This window comes from Wolffia australiana, chromosome 11 (genome assembly GCF_029677425.1).
Source record: "Wolffia australiana isolate 7733 chromosome 11, ASM2967742v1".
Lineage (NCBI taxonomy): Eukaryota > Viridiplantae > Streptophyta > Magnoliopsida > Alismatales > Araceae > Wolffia > Wolffia australiana.
In genome coordinates, this window is record NC_135845.1 from 694866 (window position 1) to 710959 (window position 16094).

General features: G+C 40.1%; 1 protein-coding gene and 1 non-coding gene across 2 annotated transcripts; one reads left to right on the forward strand and one right to left on the reverse strand.

The window, feature by feature from the left end:
• Positions 1-1974: 1974 nt before the first annotated feature.
• TBL5 (TRICHOME BIREFRINGENCE-LIKE 5) lies at positions 1975-5406 on the reverse strand. Its single transcript, XM_078583444.1, has 5 exons — positions 4909-5406; positions 4635-4827; positions 3859-4052; positions 2569-2727; positions 1975-2492 (listed from the first exon to the last, which is right to left on the reverse strand). Exons 1-5 carry the CDS (start codon positions 5364-5366, stop codon positions 2114-2116), a joined length of 1383 nt encoding a protein of 460 aa, XP_078439570.1. The 5' UTR covers positions 5367-5406; the 3' UTR covers positions 1975-2113.
• A 1604-nt stretch (positions 5407-7010) lies between these two features.
• Positions 7011-7084, forward strand: TRNAV-AAC (transfer RNA valine (anticodon AAC)). The gene has a single exon. It is a non-coding gene; the product is annotated as a tRNA-Val (tRNA).
• Positions 7085-16094: the final 9010 nt, after the last annotated feature.

The window sequence follows — 16094 nt, forward strand, 5'->3', positions numbered from 1 at the left end:
AGCCATTAGTGTAGAGACATTAAGGACAAACAATGGGTGTTCTTTAGAGAAATAGTTACACTAAATTGATTTGAATGAATACTCGAGTGATATTATACCTAGAATAAATAAGGTTGACTCATGTCATGGTTGTATAAAGGCCCTTCTATCTAAGATAAAGAAGACACCTTGTGGATGGACGGTCGTGATCTAACTATGAGGTATGACTTTCTACTTAGGAGATTCTGCACCATCTTACTCGGATGCATCAACAAGACCATGAAAGTGTTTGTATGGTCAATATAGACTCTTCACTTGGTGTAGGAGGATATTGACTCAAGGAAGATGTAGTTGTATTCCTAGGCTAGGCTAGTGGAATTATGAGAAGTGTGCTTTGATAATTTCATGGCACATTAGTAATTTCATCACACATGGCTTGGACGGTTAACCACGTCCTATGTATTATGTATACTTGAGATTATTTTTCGATTTAATATTCCACCTCATAATAGAGTTTGGATCATGTTAATTGAGGCCCCAAAATCCTTGCATGTTTGTTATAAAAAGTGAAAATTCAACTAGGGGTCTAACAAGGTAGCCGTAGTAGATTTTTAACGTAAGACAAATGGCACACCAAAGAACTGGCTTACTCTCTATGGCAGGAGGGAGAAACATAAACTCATGAATCTTGTATGTTTTCAGTGGTGAATGCATATTCATCATTTTTTGAATAAGTGTGATGTAATTTCTTCAGCTCATTAAAAAAACAAGGGAATTGTTATATTTTTCTTAGTTTTTTGTAGAATTAAAATGAGTCTAATTCATGCATCTAGAGAGGATAACATACCCCTGCTTTTCTGTATCATATTAATGAAATTATATAATTTTTTCATGCCAATGAATTCAAATTTTATATGATTAGAAAACATAGTTTTTAAGACCTTGGATTTATATACCATATAATTGACATTCAAGTTCAACAATAAACGGTACAATTATTTGTCAAAATGAGTATGCACTATATAGAAATTTGATATATTCAGTTTTAAGGCTTGTTTAACTGGCACACTTTTAGTAAGTAAAATGACACGGCCAAGAAATTAAGTAACAATATACAGAAGTGCCCCGCCACCAGAAAAGTGTAATGTACAATGTCAAATATAATATTATCTGTAATCGAGATATCCATATTTATGTGTAATTATTAATCCAACAGAATATTACCTTATGATGTGAATTTGAGGTTTTTATTTTATTTATTTTATTCCGTATTAAATTTGAGGTTTTTTATGCTGTGAATTTGATTGATGACCCTAATAGTTGTTTACTACAAATGACATAATGATTTCTTCAGTTTTTCCTTAGAGTTCTGGTGTTTTAGTGTGGACCCCAAAGAAGCAACATTTTACTGCATTGTCATCATTGTAAGATGAATACATGAATGCTCATTCTCCCTGAATCTTCATGTGATCAGAGAAAATTAGAAATGCCATTGGAATACCACAAAAAAACATTAACACAGAATTCAGTAATTCATAGAAAGATTAAGCACATTTAATTACATGAGAACTCAAATTAATTCTTGTGACCCAGGTCATTTGGAACTCTGTCTATCAACTGGGTTGGCTGCCCTTCATCCCAGGCCATAATATTAGGGAGTCACCAAAACTTTACTTTATTCACTAGTCCCATGTAGGGAAAAATATCACCAATCTTTCTCTCCCATCTCATGTCTCTCCTCCTACCTCAGATAGCCACATGCCGATAGCTTTTGTGCCAGCGCCATCGCATAGGTGAATTATTCATTCAGGACTCCCCTTCAGATCCAATTGAATTAACTACATTCCATAACCTGACATGTCAAATAAGCGTTGGGAGGGATATTTCTTTGTTCATTCCTACTTCTCTCTCTATGCCTAATTAAGAGGGAAAATGCCTTAATTTGAATAGAAACTTACCTACTTGCGCACCCTTCCCCCCTCTTCATTCTAAGTATAAGAATAAACACCAAGAAATGATCTTATCCAGAGAAAAACTGTTATTTTCCCCTTTCCTCCCTTCTCCATCTTCCCCTCTCTATTAACATACCGGCAACTTGCCCCTCATTCAAAAATAAGCTTGCAGTGAATCTGGCTCAAGGGTGGCCCACATATTCAGGATTCCCATTCTGGGCCTGCTTCACTGACCTCTGCTCATCCCAGTCAACTAAGGCTGCATAAACCAGTTCGTTCCACGCGTCTGGCACACCAGGGAGGCACCAATGACTGCAGTCCTGCCGCCTTGTTGACCCCCTCATTCCTACTCTGTTGGTCCGGTAGATAGACGGGTGCCCATCCTTGCGAAAGCCAGTCAACCTGGTCACGTTCAACAACGTGGCCTTTGACTCCATCTGGCTGATGACTTCCTCAATCACTCTCATCTTAGGAGGGTAGGCATTGACTGCAGCCGTAGCCTCACTGAGAATCGGCAGGGTCTCCCCATAGCACGTCCCACCAGAGTCCCACTCTCCACCCCTGGTCAATGCGGTGACTTTTGTCAGTCACAGGGTAAAACAGTCAGAGAGGAAAGTCAATGACCTGATGATCTTACCTGAAATGGGCCAATGAGTAGCTGCGGAAGATGACGAGGTTCTTACTGGGGACCATGTTCTGGTCAACCCATGAGGCCCATGTTTTCATGGCCTTCCTGAAAGCGTCCATTGGGTCAAAGTTGGGGTAAACAATATCTCCTTCTTCGTAAAAGTCCTTCCTGTTAGAACAAGAGCTCAGTCAAATGAAATCTAACAGAGAGAGAGAAAGATAGAAATAGATAGATAGAGGAAGGGGAGAGGAGAGCTTTCTTGGTACTCTCGCTTGGCACAGGACTTGAAACAAAATGAGCAAATGAAAAATTGAGATGTATATGTTATAGAGACACGAACAGAGTGAGAGAAAGGTAGAGGAAGAGAAAGAGATACGGAGAAGGAGTGGGGGAGATGTAGGGGCCCTTTTCATGATACTCTCTTGGCAGAGGACTTCAATCTAAATGAGAAAATAAAACAAATAAGATGTATACGTACGGAGACACGCAAACAAAGAGAGAGAGGTAGAGATAGAGAAGAAGAGACGGAGGGAGGGAGAGAAAGAGACACTTTCCAGGAACTTTCTTGTCACTGGACTTCAATCTAAATGAGCAAATGAAAAAATAAGGTATATACGTACAGAAGAGAGAGAGAGAGAGAAAGGTTGAGGCAGAGAGAAAGAAAAGAAGGGAAGGCTAAGATGCTTTAGAGGTACACATAAGCAGGCATGTCGTTAGAGGTCTGAGAGAGATAGAGCGGCTTGACTGAGTTGTTTTAACAGTACTTAATAATCGTCACAGCTGAAACCATAGGAGCAAGATAGAGGAAGAGAAAGGGTTGGGAGGTCAAGATGCTTTATATTTTCTACTTATTGGAAGTCATGTCGCCTGGGTTTGAGAGATAGAGATGTCAGATCAAGTTGCTTCATAGATATTGAATAATTGACACAGCGGTAATCATCAGAGTAAGAGAGAGAGGAAGAGAGAGGGGAGAGTAGGGAGAGAGAGCGAGAGAGTAAGCAGTCAGGCAGTGGTGTGTTATTGGTATCCCTTGGCAGAACAATTCCATTCAAGTGAACAAATGTGGCCTTCAGGAAAGAGAAACGCATTCGTGTCACCCCTTGGTACATGAATCCAAACTTACTGAACTTATGTATAATGTAGGATAGAGAGTGTAGAAAAAAGGTTTAATCTTTGTAGCACTTGGCACCTACGTTCAAATCAAGTGAACATATGTAACGTTCAGGATATAAATTTATGTACAGAGAGCGAGAGAGAGAGAGACATAGAGAGAAAGACATAGGGAGAGCAGGTGATTACCCCTTGGAGGTTTTTCCATGGCCCCACCAGTGGCCAGTGTTGAAGATAAGAACATCAGCACGCTTCCATCTGGTGGAGGTCTTGTCAATGCGATCGATCATAAGGGACGGTCGAGATTTCCCCTGGGATGTGCGATGAGTTCCTTCCCTCACTAGAAAGTGTGAACGGCTGAACTCTACACTGCAGTTATAGTCCTACAACTTAAACACAATTCCATCAAATTCCCAAGTAGAAAGATAAATAGATAGATAGATAGATAAAAAGCGAGGGAAGAGAGAGAGAGAGTGAGTGAATCTGTGGAGATATATAGGTAGATAGAAAGAGATAGAGAGAATGACTCTGTGGAGATATATAGGTAGATAAAGAGAGATAGACAGAATGAATCTGTGGAGATATATAGGTAGATTGATAGATAAAGAAAGAGAGAGTAAATATGCGGAGATGGATAGAAGGTAGAGAGTAATATGCGGAGATGAATACATAGAGAGTGTATGTGTGGAGACATAGATATGTATATGCACAGAGGGAAAGTGTAAGAGGGAAATATATGTATATAGCGAGATAGGGAGAGAATGAATCTGTGGAGATAGATATATATTTATACATAGAGAGGGAAAGAGAGAATTTGTAGAGATAGATAGATGAAGAGAGCGAGAGAGGGAGAGAATCAATATGTGGAGATAGATAGATTGATATATATAATTAGAAAAAGAAAGAGAGAATCTTTGGAGATAGATTTACAGAAGTAGAAAGAGAGAGAAAGAGAGTGAGATAACCTCAAATCTGAAGACGAAGTACCCCCGGCCTTTGGATATAGGGTACCCCCTAGTCTCATACATTCTGCTCTTATTCACCAAGGATTCTCTCAAAAGACAGAGAATAGATTCAAACTGATTCCGGTTCATCGAATCACCCACAAACATCAACCTCCGACCTCTCAATCTCTCCAGAAAATCTGTCCCATTGAACCTGCTCCAAAGAGATTACAAAAAACTTATCACAAACTAATTACCCACGATCGAAAATCCAAATGCAAGCGATCAAACTCACCTGGGAAGATCACAATCATAAGGTTTCCACCTCCAATTGAGGTACTCTCTGTCGGGTCTGCCATTCTCCTGACAAGTGAAGGCGTCGTCAACATAAGGGCACGACCCTGGCTTGTACAATGGATACCTTCGCTCCAAATCCTTCACCCAACTCCCCTTGAACAAATCGCACCGACCCAACTTCTCAAATTTCCCCACAAGCCTTGAAATTTCTTCCTTATCGTTGCTCTTGATCTCCGGAGGGGAGAAATCGATTGGGGTGTCGAAAAAATCGGAAATTGGGCTCAGATTGGACGCCGGAGGGTTCGGAAGAGCGCTTAACTGGAGTTCATCTCTGAAGGAGGAGACGGCGGGTTCGAGGGATTGCTTGCTGAAGAAGAGAACGCCGAATACAAGGATTGAGAATAGGAGGAAGGCCGACCATGATCGTCTCTTCTGCCACGCTGCAGAGAAACCCATCTTCAATCTTGTCTGGAAACATCCATTTCTGAGCAAAGCAATACAAACAAAAATGTTTTATAATGTAGCCCATCTTTTTTGTGGGTATTTGTTGTTCCCCCTCCAATAAATATCAAATTTTTAACTGACTCCTGGGCATGCTTGTATATGTTATGTTTTATAATAACTGATGTCAGTATGATACATAGAGCATGATATCAGGCAGGAGTCACTGATGAAAACACTACCCTGGGTTCACATCTATATGCAAACTGTTTAGTCTTTAAAAAGTTGAAAGTTTAACACATACTGCCAGATAAGATGAAATTCCACATTTGGCATGATTATAAGAGCTCAATCAAAGACAACCACACAGTACAACTTTGTAATGAGTACTTTTCTTGAATGTTGGTGCCCTGTCATAAAGCCATTGAGATGCTCAACACTTTGACATATTACTTGATCCTGAATTGAAAATTTGAAGCAGTTCATGATGATTTGATGGCAATCAAGGTGAAAAGATATAGACTTGATGCAGCAAGACTTTAAGAAAGCAATTCATGCGAAGAAGGAAAAGATGCAAAAGTACATATTGATTGTTAAAAAGAATCCACTTTATGTAATAGCTAAAATGTTGGACCCCTAAAAGAAGCTTAATAATATCTCATTGGCTCCACAATCAGATGTTCGAGTGAAACTACTATAATCTTTCAGAGACGATGAATAGAGCCACATATCTAGACAATAAAAAAATTTATTGTTGAAGCACTACGCCAATAAATCATCAAATTATATGAACACAAAAAAGACATATGATGAAAAGATTATTAAATACCTCACTGATACATATGTCATCTGGTATAGTCACTCGGAGGAAGCAAGTTGGCCAGCATCAATATCCGAAGTTTGAAACACTAGAAATGGAGACCTATACATTTATACGAGAAATATAACCTCTGAACCCTCTTTTTTGTTGGGAGAGGAATATTCATTTATCAGAGGACAAGGTTGGCTAGAAAATTAATCACCATGCTCATGACAGTGAATTGTTGAGCTAGAGAGGAAGATATGGTGGATGCCTATGTAAATAAAGAGACATGGTTGTAATGTGGTGGCATCCAAAACTATGGTGGTTAGTAATGCAACCAGAGTCCTAGTTTGTTTCTTTTTCTCATTAGGCTATATCTTTTTTCCTAACCTTCCATTTCTCATATCTCATAGAGGGCACCCATTACTTTACTATATTGAGTACTATGATTCTATGTATTACCAACTCCTCATACATGTACCCTTCATTTTTTCATATACGATAATCCTAGAAGTGGCGACCAAGGATGAGGTCAATAAAGTTCATTTTTCTATAAAAAAAAAAGAGCAAGGGACAATGATGGATGGTGCCTTAAAATTATCAAAAGATACTAAACTTGTTTTCCTGCTTTTAAACTATTTTACTGAGCTGGAACTATTGTTTGATGTTTCACTCAAATTTATACATAGTAACAGGTTGATATAAATGTATATTAAAATATGCAATTGATCTCTTTCTAGATACCTACTTATAAAATAATTTGAAATATTATTATAAATCAAATGAAAATTGCGTTTTTCCTTACTTTTTGAACAAAAACTTTAATTTAAATATTGTAAAATTTTACCCTTGATCAAGGTGTCGTGGTGTAGTTGGTTATCACGTCAGTCTAACACACTGAAGGTCTCCGGTTCAAGTCCGGGCGACGCCACTCTCTCTACTGCGAATGTACGTACTATTCTCTTTTTAACATTTTAAAGCAGCGTAGGTGCATTAAATAATGCATATGTATTTTATCAACGCATATCATATTCCTTTAATTTGGAATGTGATATTGCATTTATGCAGCTTAGGTGAATTAAATAATGCATATATTTTATCAAAGCCATATTATATTCCTTTAATTTGGAATGTGAGATTGGGTTCAAGGCCACATATATTAAAACGATATCAGCATATTTTTTCCTTCAATTTGATGTCACACTGATGTGTGTCATTCTTGTCAAAGGGAAAAAATCATTCAATCATTTAAATGTGACATGGCAATGCAGATGCACTGCCACTTCAATGTATTTACATTGTGATTGGATATCAATTGTCATAATAACAACCTCTAACAACATGTGAAGCCATTCTCTTCACAACTATAAAGTGGTGCCACAATGCCTCCACACCACCAACCCCTCATTTCTTCTTAGTCTCTGCACACTCGTGTTTGCCGGTCCGATATCCGATATCAGACCACTAATATTCAATATTTGGAGAAAACTGGGGTGGTTTCAGGTACATGATATTGGATATTGGACAGCTATTATCCATCAGATATAGGATATTGGGATAGATATTGTAGGGTTCCACATGTGGCGGATGCCGGTACCAGATATTGAAATCCAACATCTGGATATCGAATATCAAAATCTGTACCCAAACTTGATATCCAGATAATGATGTCCAATATCCAAATATCAGTTTGAACGAGTTGCATGTATTCCCATACGGAAAAAAATATTAAGTTCTAATAGTATAGATACATATGAACATATTTCTCGTGAAAAAAACCTGCACTCTAGCCTTTATGACTACTATGTGTATGATGGGTCTATTGGGGTCCCAATATGATCTCTAGCCCATTTTGTAGTGGGCCAGACTAAGGAAAAAATATTAAGCAAAATGTTAATTGAAATCCTTTTGGAAAATTAATAAATGCTCAAACTTACTTTACATATGGCTCCCAATAGCTTATATTCACATCATAAATTATTTAAAATATATTTATATTCATACGTCGGATGTCAAATGAAACTGATATTTTACACCAATATCTGATATCATCATCCAGCCCTTGAGACGAAGACGGATGCCAATATCAGGATGAATAACAGTATCAGATATTGACACTGTAGCAACCGATATCTGGATACCGGATGACCATTGTAGACAAAGAGTGAATAGTCCATTTTTGAGATCCGGTTCAACATCCGTCATGATATCGCCATCAGATATCGGGCTTGGAACAGGCGAACAGTGCCACACACCATTTATTGGGATTTTAATCACATATTTTTCTATCTATCCATGTTATTTATGGGTTAACAAAAATTACAAGTTTCTGCTAATCATTGGATGTAATGACATCACAATTTGTATTGCCATGATAGTACCTTTTGCAATAATTGGCACCATGTTAAAGTAATGAGATATGATGATTTTTATAATTAAATAAATATCACGTTATGCCTACTAGAGAACGACTTTCTGATCGAATTATGTGAATTAGATATTACCATACTGAGCCATCTCATATTTTGGAAACTCGTGGGATTGAGTTTAATCAAATTGGAAATTTTTGGGGGCCGAGATATCACTCTGTCTTGAAGCAATGATAATTGATAAGTTTGATAATTAAGTACCACATTTTATTGGCCCTTAATTGATTGTCTATATGAACTAACTTCTGAGCTAATGCTCGAGTATGATCAACATGGGAATTGTTTTAGGGACAATTGTATCTGATTAGAAAAATGATGAATTAATTATTTGCTTATGCCCTAGATAAAAAAAAGCATGCCAAAAAATAGGTTTTTGGGGAATGATTAGCATGGTTGAAGAATTGATATCTCCACACTATGAACGAAGCCATCAATACTTTGGCATCTCAATGTGGCCCCGTGTATGGGGAGCAATCGACATGATAGATGATAGATAAATGGATGATTGATAACGAGGCCGCACATTTCATGGAGGGAAGTGGAAGGTAACACTACATAGGTGCTATGGGCCAGGTGTCAGCGCCACGTAGGAACTATCATGCATGTCAGTCCCACATAGGTTGGCAACGTATGCATTGGTGACAAAACCACACAGGAGGGGTGCAAATTGGATGCATAAATAACTAAGCCATCTTAGCACATGGGGGCCTGGAAGTATTTGAGGCAATAACATCTGATAGTTTTTATTATATAGTCATTGTATCAGTAGGTTCTTGTTAATCACCACTGTAAACTGCTTTCTTATCAAATGACGTTTAATCAGATAACTCCAGATTATGAACTAGGCCATCCAATAGTTTGGCATCTCAATGTGGGGCTCGAATATGGTCAACAATCAAAAACATGAGAGAGATGAAAGAGCAGAAGAGAAGCCCAAGAGAGAGAGAGAAACAGAGAGAGAGTGAGGAAGAGAGAGGGAGGGAGGGAGAGAGTGAGTGAGTTAGGGAGAGAGAGAGGAAGGGAGGGAGGGAGAGAAAGGGGGGAGGGAGAGAGAGGGAGGGAGGGAGAGAGAGGGAGAGAGGGAGAGAGAGTGAGTTGGGAGGGAGAGAGAGGGAGAGAGAGAGTGACTTAGGGGGGGAGAGAGAGGGAGAGAGAGAGTGACTTAGGGAGGGAGAGAGAGGGAGAGAGAGAGAGAGTTAGGGAGGGAGAGAGTTAGGGAGGGAGAGAGTTAGGGAGGGAGAGAGAGGGAGAGAGAGAGAGAGAGAGAGAGAGAGAGAGAGAGAGAGGGAGGGAGGGAAGGAGGGAGAGAGAGAGAGAGAGAGAGGGAGGGAGAGAGAGAGTGAGGGAGGGAAAGAGAGGGAGAGAGGGAGAGAGAGAAGAGAGAGAGAGATAGAGAGAGAGAGAGAGAGGGGAAAGGAGGGAGAGGGAGAGAGAGAGAAAGTGAGGGAGGGAGAGAGAGAGGGGGGGAGGGAGAGAGAGAGGGGGGGAGGGAGAGAGAGGAGAGAGAGAGAGAGAGAGAGAGAGAGATAGAGAGAGAGAGAGTGAGTTAAGGAGGGAGAGGGAGAGAGAGAGAGAAAGTGAGGGAGGGGGGGAGAGAGGGAGGGGGGGAAAGAGAGGGAGAGAGGGAGGGAGAGAAGAGAGAATGAGGGAGGGAGAGAGAGAGATAGGGGAAAGAGAGAGAAGAGAGAGAGAGAAAAGAGAGAGAAGAAAGAGAGAAGAGAGAGAGAGAGGGAGGTAGAGGAAAGAGAGAGAGAGAGAGAGAGAGAGAGAGAGTGAGGGAGGGATGGAGAGAGAGAGGGAGAGAGAGTGAGAGAGGGAGGGATGGAGAGAGAGAGAGAGGAGGGAGAGAGAGAGAGAGAGGGAGGGATGGAGAGAGAGAGAGAGAGGGAGAGAGAGGAGGGTGATAATTATAATGTTAAATTTATGTATATTACATTACATTTATGCATTTTAATGGCCATCTTTGCATGTTATCGTATATAAATGGATATAAATGACTTGCACTTTGATTTTATGATTGTATTGAATTTTTAGTATTTTTACATGGTATTTAACCTCTTTGCATTGAATAAATATTTTTTACAGCGCTCAAAATAATTGGCTAAAGGTTGGTAAGGGTTTTACTAATTTCCCAAAAATTTTCCATATTGTTTTATAATTTTCTGACCATTATTTGGCCAAGAAATGATTTTTAGAATTTAAAAAATCTATTTTATTATTTATTTGGCATTTTTAAAAAGCATTATATATATATCACGTGGCATCTACGTCATTCGGCCGAAATTCGGGCGAATAAGTGGATGCATTGAAAAACAGAAAAAGAAGAGAAAGCGTTATTCGCTCATTATGCCATCGCAATGCGTGATGCCATAATGAGCAAATCACTAGCTCGAAAGGAACAATGTGGCGCGGTTGGTGAGAAAAAAAAGGTAAACCTTGTCTTTTTTTATTAGCTTTTTTGTGCAATAAATGCATGCAGAGAATTGATCTCCGCATGCATTTATGAAACAAGAATATTCTTTATATTTAATGCACGTGGAATCGGTTAGCCGCATGCATTTATTCCACGCGGCAACCGACACCACATGCATGTATAAAAGAATTCTCTGTATTTAATACATGCCATAATCGATTCGCCATGTGCATTAAATGCAGGTGGCAATCAAATACTGCGTGTAATAATGTCTGACGAAAAGGTGATTTTGTCTTTTCTGATTTTTTTAATACAGGGGCGACGTGGGGCATTCTCCTCCACGTAATTGCAGCATGATTGAGCAATGATCACGGCTTGTGGAAGCGCACTAATACGTGTCAGAACGAGATCTGAGGATGGCAAAAACAAGGAAAAAAGGTGTCAGCCAATAAGAAAAAGCTATTTTTTCTTAAATAATCAAATGATCCAACGGTTGAGATTAAACGCTAGTAAAATGGCGATATCTTAATATCTAGCCGTCCGATTGAGCTGAAATTTTGAGGGCACGTTTGTCTTTTCCCCCTCTACGACCCATATGGTTGGATTTTTAAGTAGAGGTCGGGAAGAAGGCAAACGGGACTTTTTGAAGCTCTCCCCAAGGATTTCGCCAAGGAGGACACAAGAGTTGCTTTGGAAGTCGACAGATCCTGATTGATCATTGAAAGTTGTAAGTTTCTAATTTTCTTTTTGAACTTCTTGGAAGATTCTAAAACGCCATGGCATGGCCGAAATGTACATGCCCTTGAAGTTGATTTGAATGGTGATAAGCATTGGATTTTGATTTTGATTCAAGATCCGGTTTTTAATCCTTAGTTCTACATTGATTTTCATCCAATTTGGCATCTTAGATCTTTAGATTAGGGTCAAATTTTGTCTTTAATCCAATTTCCCCCAAATTCTTCTACTTTCTCTCTCTAGGTTAATTAGTCTAAGTTATATTTCTAGATTTCAAAATTGATTGTTTGAAAATTCAATTAAATATATAGAAAACCTAAATCCAAAAATTTGTCCATCTTCAAGTCCAATTTTAAAATCCCCTTTCTTGCTTAATAATTCCCAATTTTAATACATAAAGTTATCTTCATAAATCATCCTGATTGAGAAATTGGTAGTCTGAACTAGTCTGATATTATAATCAAAATTATCCTATCTTGAGTGTCTTGACTGGAAACATTAAGATCAAAATTAAGTTTCTACTTAATTTTCATTAATATAAACAGAATTAAAGATAATTAAGGTGTATTAAATGCAAAATTAAATCAGTCTTGAATTAATTGATTGGAAATAGGATAAAATTCTTGCTTAGTGCCTTCCAGTGGTTAGACCCCTTGCTTGCTCTATACATAGTATTTAGTGATTAAGGGTTATTATAAATTTTATTGCATAAGTCTAAAACCCAAATAACGACATATTTACACACCAATTTTAGGCTTATCAATTGGCGCCGTTGCCAGGGAGGCGCGGTGAATATCAAAAAAATTATAACTATTTTTTCTATATTCTGAAATTGCATTGATAGTCTGTTTTGAATTCGGATTTTTTTTATCAAGGTACATTGTGAAAGTTCCAAATTAGTCATTTCTCTTTCTTTTATTTTGATTTTATTGTTGAGATAATTTGACTCATTGATGGAGCGCATCCTGATGACGCCGATGAATCATCAACAGAGCCATCGCCGACATCATCACCGTCACCAGCATCGCCGCCGGTCTGTGTCCAGCCCGACCTGCACACCAAAGCGTCCGTGAAGACGCCCGGGTTTAAGTACCCCGGGTAAAGCACGTGTTCGCACCCGTCGTTATATTTTTTTCCGTTGTTTCTATTCTCTGTTTTGTGTTCGTCACGACAAGTACCCTTACTCGTTGTGACACGTCCGTGTTGTTTTTAATTCCGTATCATTTTCTTTCTCTTTCCTAGTTTTTTTTAATTAAGTTGTAAAATGGGGGGTCCTTATTGGGCCCCTTGTTGGACATTTGCGTAAGGGGCCCATCATGGCCCTATATAAGGCCATGATGAGCCCCACGTTCAGTTTAGATCTGGAATTTGTAGTTTGTGGAAGCTATCTCCTGTTCAGATCTCATCTAGGAGGAGGAGGAAGAAGAAGAAGAAGGAAGAAGGAGAAGAAGAGGAAGAAAGGGAAGAAGGAGAAGGAAGAGAGGAGAAAGGTCCTTTCCTTCCCGCCTGTGGTCACTGCTGGTACGTTTGAGCACTCTCTCTCTCCGGGTCGCTGCCCTTACATTCGTCATAGGATGTCGCCCGCGCATCTACGATTTAGCGGTCGATCGTGCGCTTGTGAATCAGCTGCCAGCCGCACGCTCACCCAAGAATCAAACGTCGTGCGCTTTTCTAGCACCTGCTTCTCGCCGCCACTCACATTCGCATTCCCAATCACCGGCCAGCCGCCCGCAAAGTCTTTCGCTGGCCGCTGTTCGGGTGCCCGTTCCCGACGTCGCTCTGATCGCTGACTGTGCAGACTCCGATGAGGGCCGCCCGTGCGCCCGCCTTCTCGTTGCGGTCAACACTCGTGCGTCCATAGTCCTACCATTGGACATCATTTGAGCCCGCTATTGACCGTTGTCGCGCGTACCCTGGTGGTGTTGGCCCGTGTACCTGATCTCCTGTTGCAGTCAACACTCACGCGCCCGCGAGTCAATCCACTGGACGCTGCTGATGCACAACACAATTCCGAACGCTGGCCACACATTTGTTGCATCCTCTGCTAGCCACCGTCGGTGCCATTGCGCGCCCAACCAGCAGATCTCCCACGCTTCACACGTGCTGCCGACGCTATTGCCCACGTGCGCGCCATCTACCTCCGTCCGCGCACTTGCTGTTCGCCACTGCCCACGCGCCAGAAGCAAGCCGCTGCCCACGCGCTAGCATGTCTCCCCGCCGGATGCTGCTTACGCGTTCACTTGCAGTTCTGGTCATTCATGGGTCATTCCCAATCGCTGCGAACACTGCTCTGTTGATTCATCGTGACGCAGCCACAACGGCTCTTTCTGACTTCCTCCTCGGCTAGTTCCGCCGACGCTCCAGCGCCATCCATGGCTGACTGTTGAGCCACTCCGTGCTGACTCCGTCACGTCTCCTACCTCTACAGTCCACATCGGCACTAACACCGACGGAGATCTCATCGACATGACTCATCACCGAAGAGGTACGCCGTCCCTTGCTTGTCTGTTACATTACTTTCTTCAGTATATTTTTTACTGCACTCCACCGCGCCGGGTTAGATAGCTGAGAGTGACTTATCGAGAAGACTACGACTTTGAGCATCTTCCTAGGCACGGGTCGAGCCCGTCCGTTGCGTGTGAGCCCCTACGGACTTGTTCTGTTCGGCGCCGTAGTCGCCATCGTTACTCTGACGAGGGGTCAAAAGGTCACCGTCACTGTCACCGATCATCTGCTTCGGAACTTGGAGTTTGGCAATTTATCACGAGTCGGGGCCTGCACGTACATTCCCTATGACACATCGCATCACGTAGTTACATACACTTAGTGATTTTATCCATCGGACGATGCCATTGACGACGTCCGACATCACTCGTCCTCAAAACAAACTATAAGAGATTGGATTTAATAATAATAAAAAAAAATTATCAGAGATTTGTATACTTTATTATTGATTGAACTAAAGTGAACTAACCTTGTTCTTGAGTGGTTGTGTTTCAAAGGAAGGTAACCATCGCTGTTGGAACTTCTAGGCATCCATTGAGAAAAGGAATACTATCTCAGAGGAGAAAATGGAACATAATAGAAGTTCGACAAGCAACACAATCCAAGGACAAGGTATGCATCGTCCAACGATTAGGGAAATGATGGAATTGAATAACTGTTTAAATTATTCTGAATATCCGTTAGATTCCCATGGAAATCCTGCTCGTAAGAAGCTTAGAGAATTTTATGAGCCACCAAGTTTTGAAGAATACCTTTAACTTAATGAAAACTCTTATAGGAATCATGGAGCAGCAAATCATAGAGATGATCCTAGGGAAAATTTGAAGGGTTTTGAAGAAGGAAAAATTGAATCTTTTGAAAACCCTAATTTTCAGTTTGGATCCTCTAGATTATCCTAGATATCAGAAGTCACCACCTCGTAAAGCCATAAGTCAAGGTATAAGTTCTTCCACTAAAATCATAGATGCGAGTGTTCATATCCCTACTAGTAGTAGCTTCCAACTTGATACCACCACTACTAATATCCCTACTAGATCAAGTTCTCCAATAACGAAGGAATTACCTTTGAGTGCTCCTATCCCTGATCATTCTCAAATATTTCTGGCTGTCCAAACTATGATTTCCATGTTATCTCAAGTGATGGATCATAAGATGGAGTTCAATGAAAGAATTACAAAAATAGAGAATGATAGATGTCAAGGATCTATAGGTGACATAATAAGCAAAGAAAATAGTGGATGATTAGTAAAATTAGGAGATAAAGTAGATGAGCCATCACTCCACAACCCTTAAATCACATTAGAAAAACCTGTAGGAAACCTCCTAGGAGGAGGGACTTATATAAAGCCGTTGGAACAAAGAGAATTTAAAATAACATGTGAAATTGGAGGAACAAAATTCAAGAATGTAGTTATAGATCTTGGTTCCAATATGAATATCATACCTTCTTCTTTTTTTGAGAGACACCCTATAGGAAAAGTAATGCCCTCTTCTGATGATGGAGTACAGATAGCTTCTAGAAAAAAATCTCCAATATTTGCATTGATATAGAGGGGTTTCGATTCAGATCTGAAGGAAATTCAAAGAAAACACCCTTAGTTTTTGGTAGATCTTTCTTGAAAACAGCTAGAGCTATGATTGATATTGAGGCAGGAGAGGTAATCCTTAAAAAAGAAGATAAGATTGTGTCCCTTAGTTTAGATATTTCTGATAGCAGAAATTTATACTTTGAGGACAACATTAAAACAATTCCTAATGAAGAAACTGAGGTAGACGATTTATTTTCTCAATCTAGTTCTATCCCTAAAACAGTTGATTCATCATTACCATCCATTAGTAAAGAGAGACACAGAGCGAGA

Excerpts from the sequence above, each read along its gene's own strand:
- TBL5 (XM_078583444.1), bottom strand. The coding sequence starts at position 5,366 with ATGGGTTTCTCTGCAGCGTGGCAGAAGAGACGATCATGGTCGGCCTTC. Across the intron at positions 4,053-4,634 it reads ACTTCGTCTTCAGATTTGAG|GACTATAACTGCAGTGTAGA; the intron begins GTTATCTCACTC and ends TTTAAGTTGTAG. Across the intron at positions 2,493-2,568 it reads TACTCATTGGCCCATTTCAG|GGGTGGAGAGTGGGACTCTG; the intron begins GTAAGATCATCA and ends CGCATTGACCAG.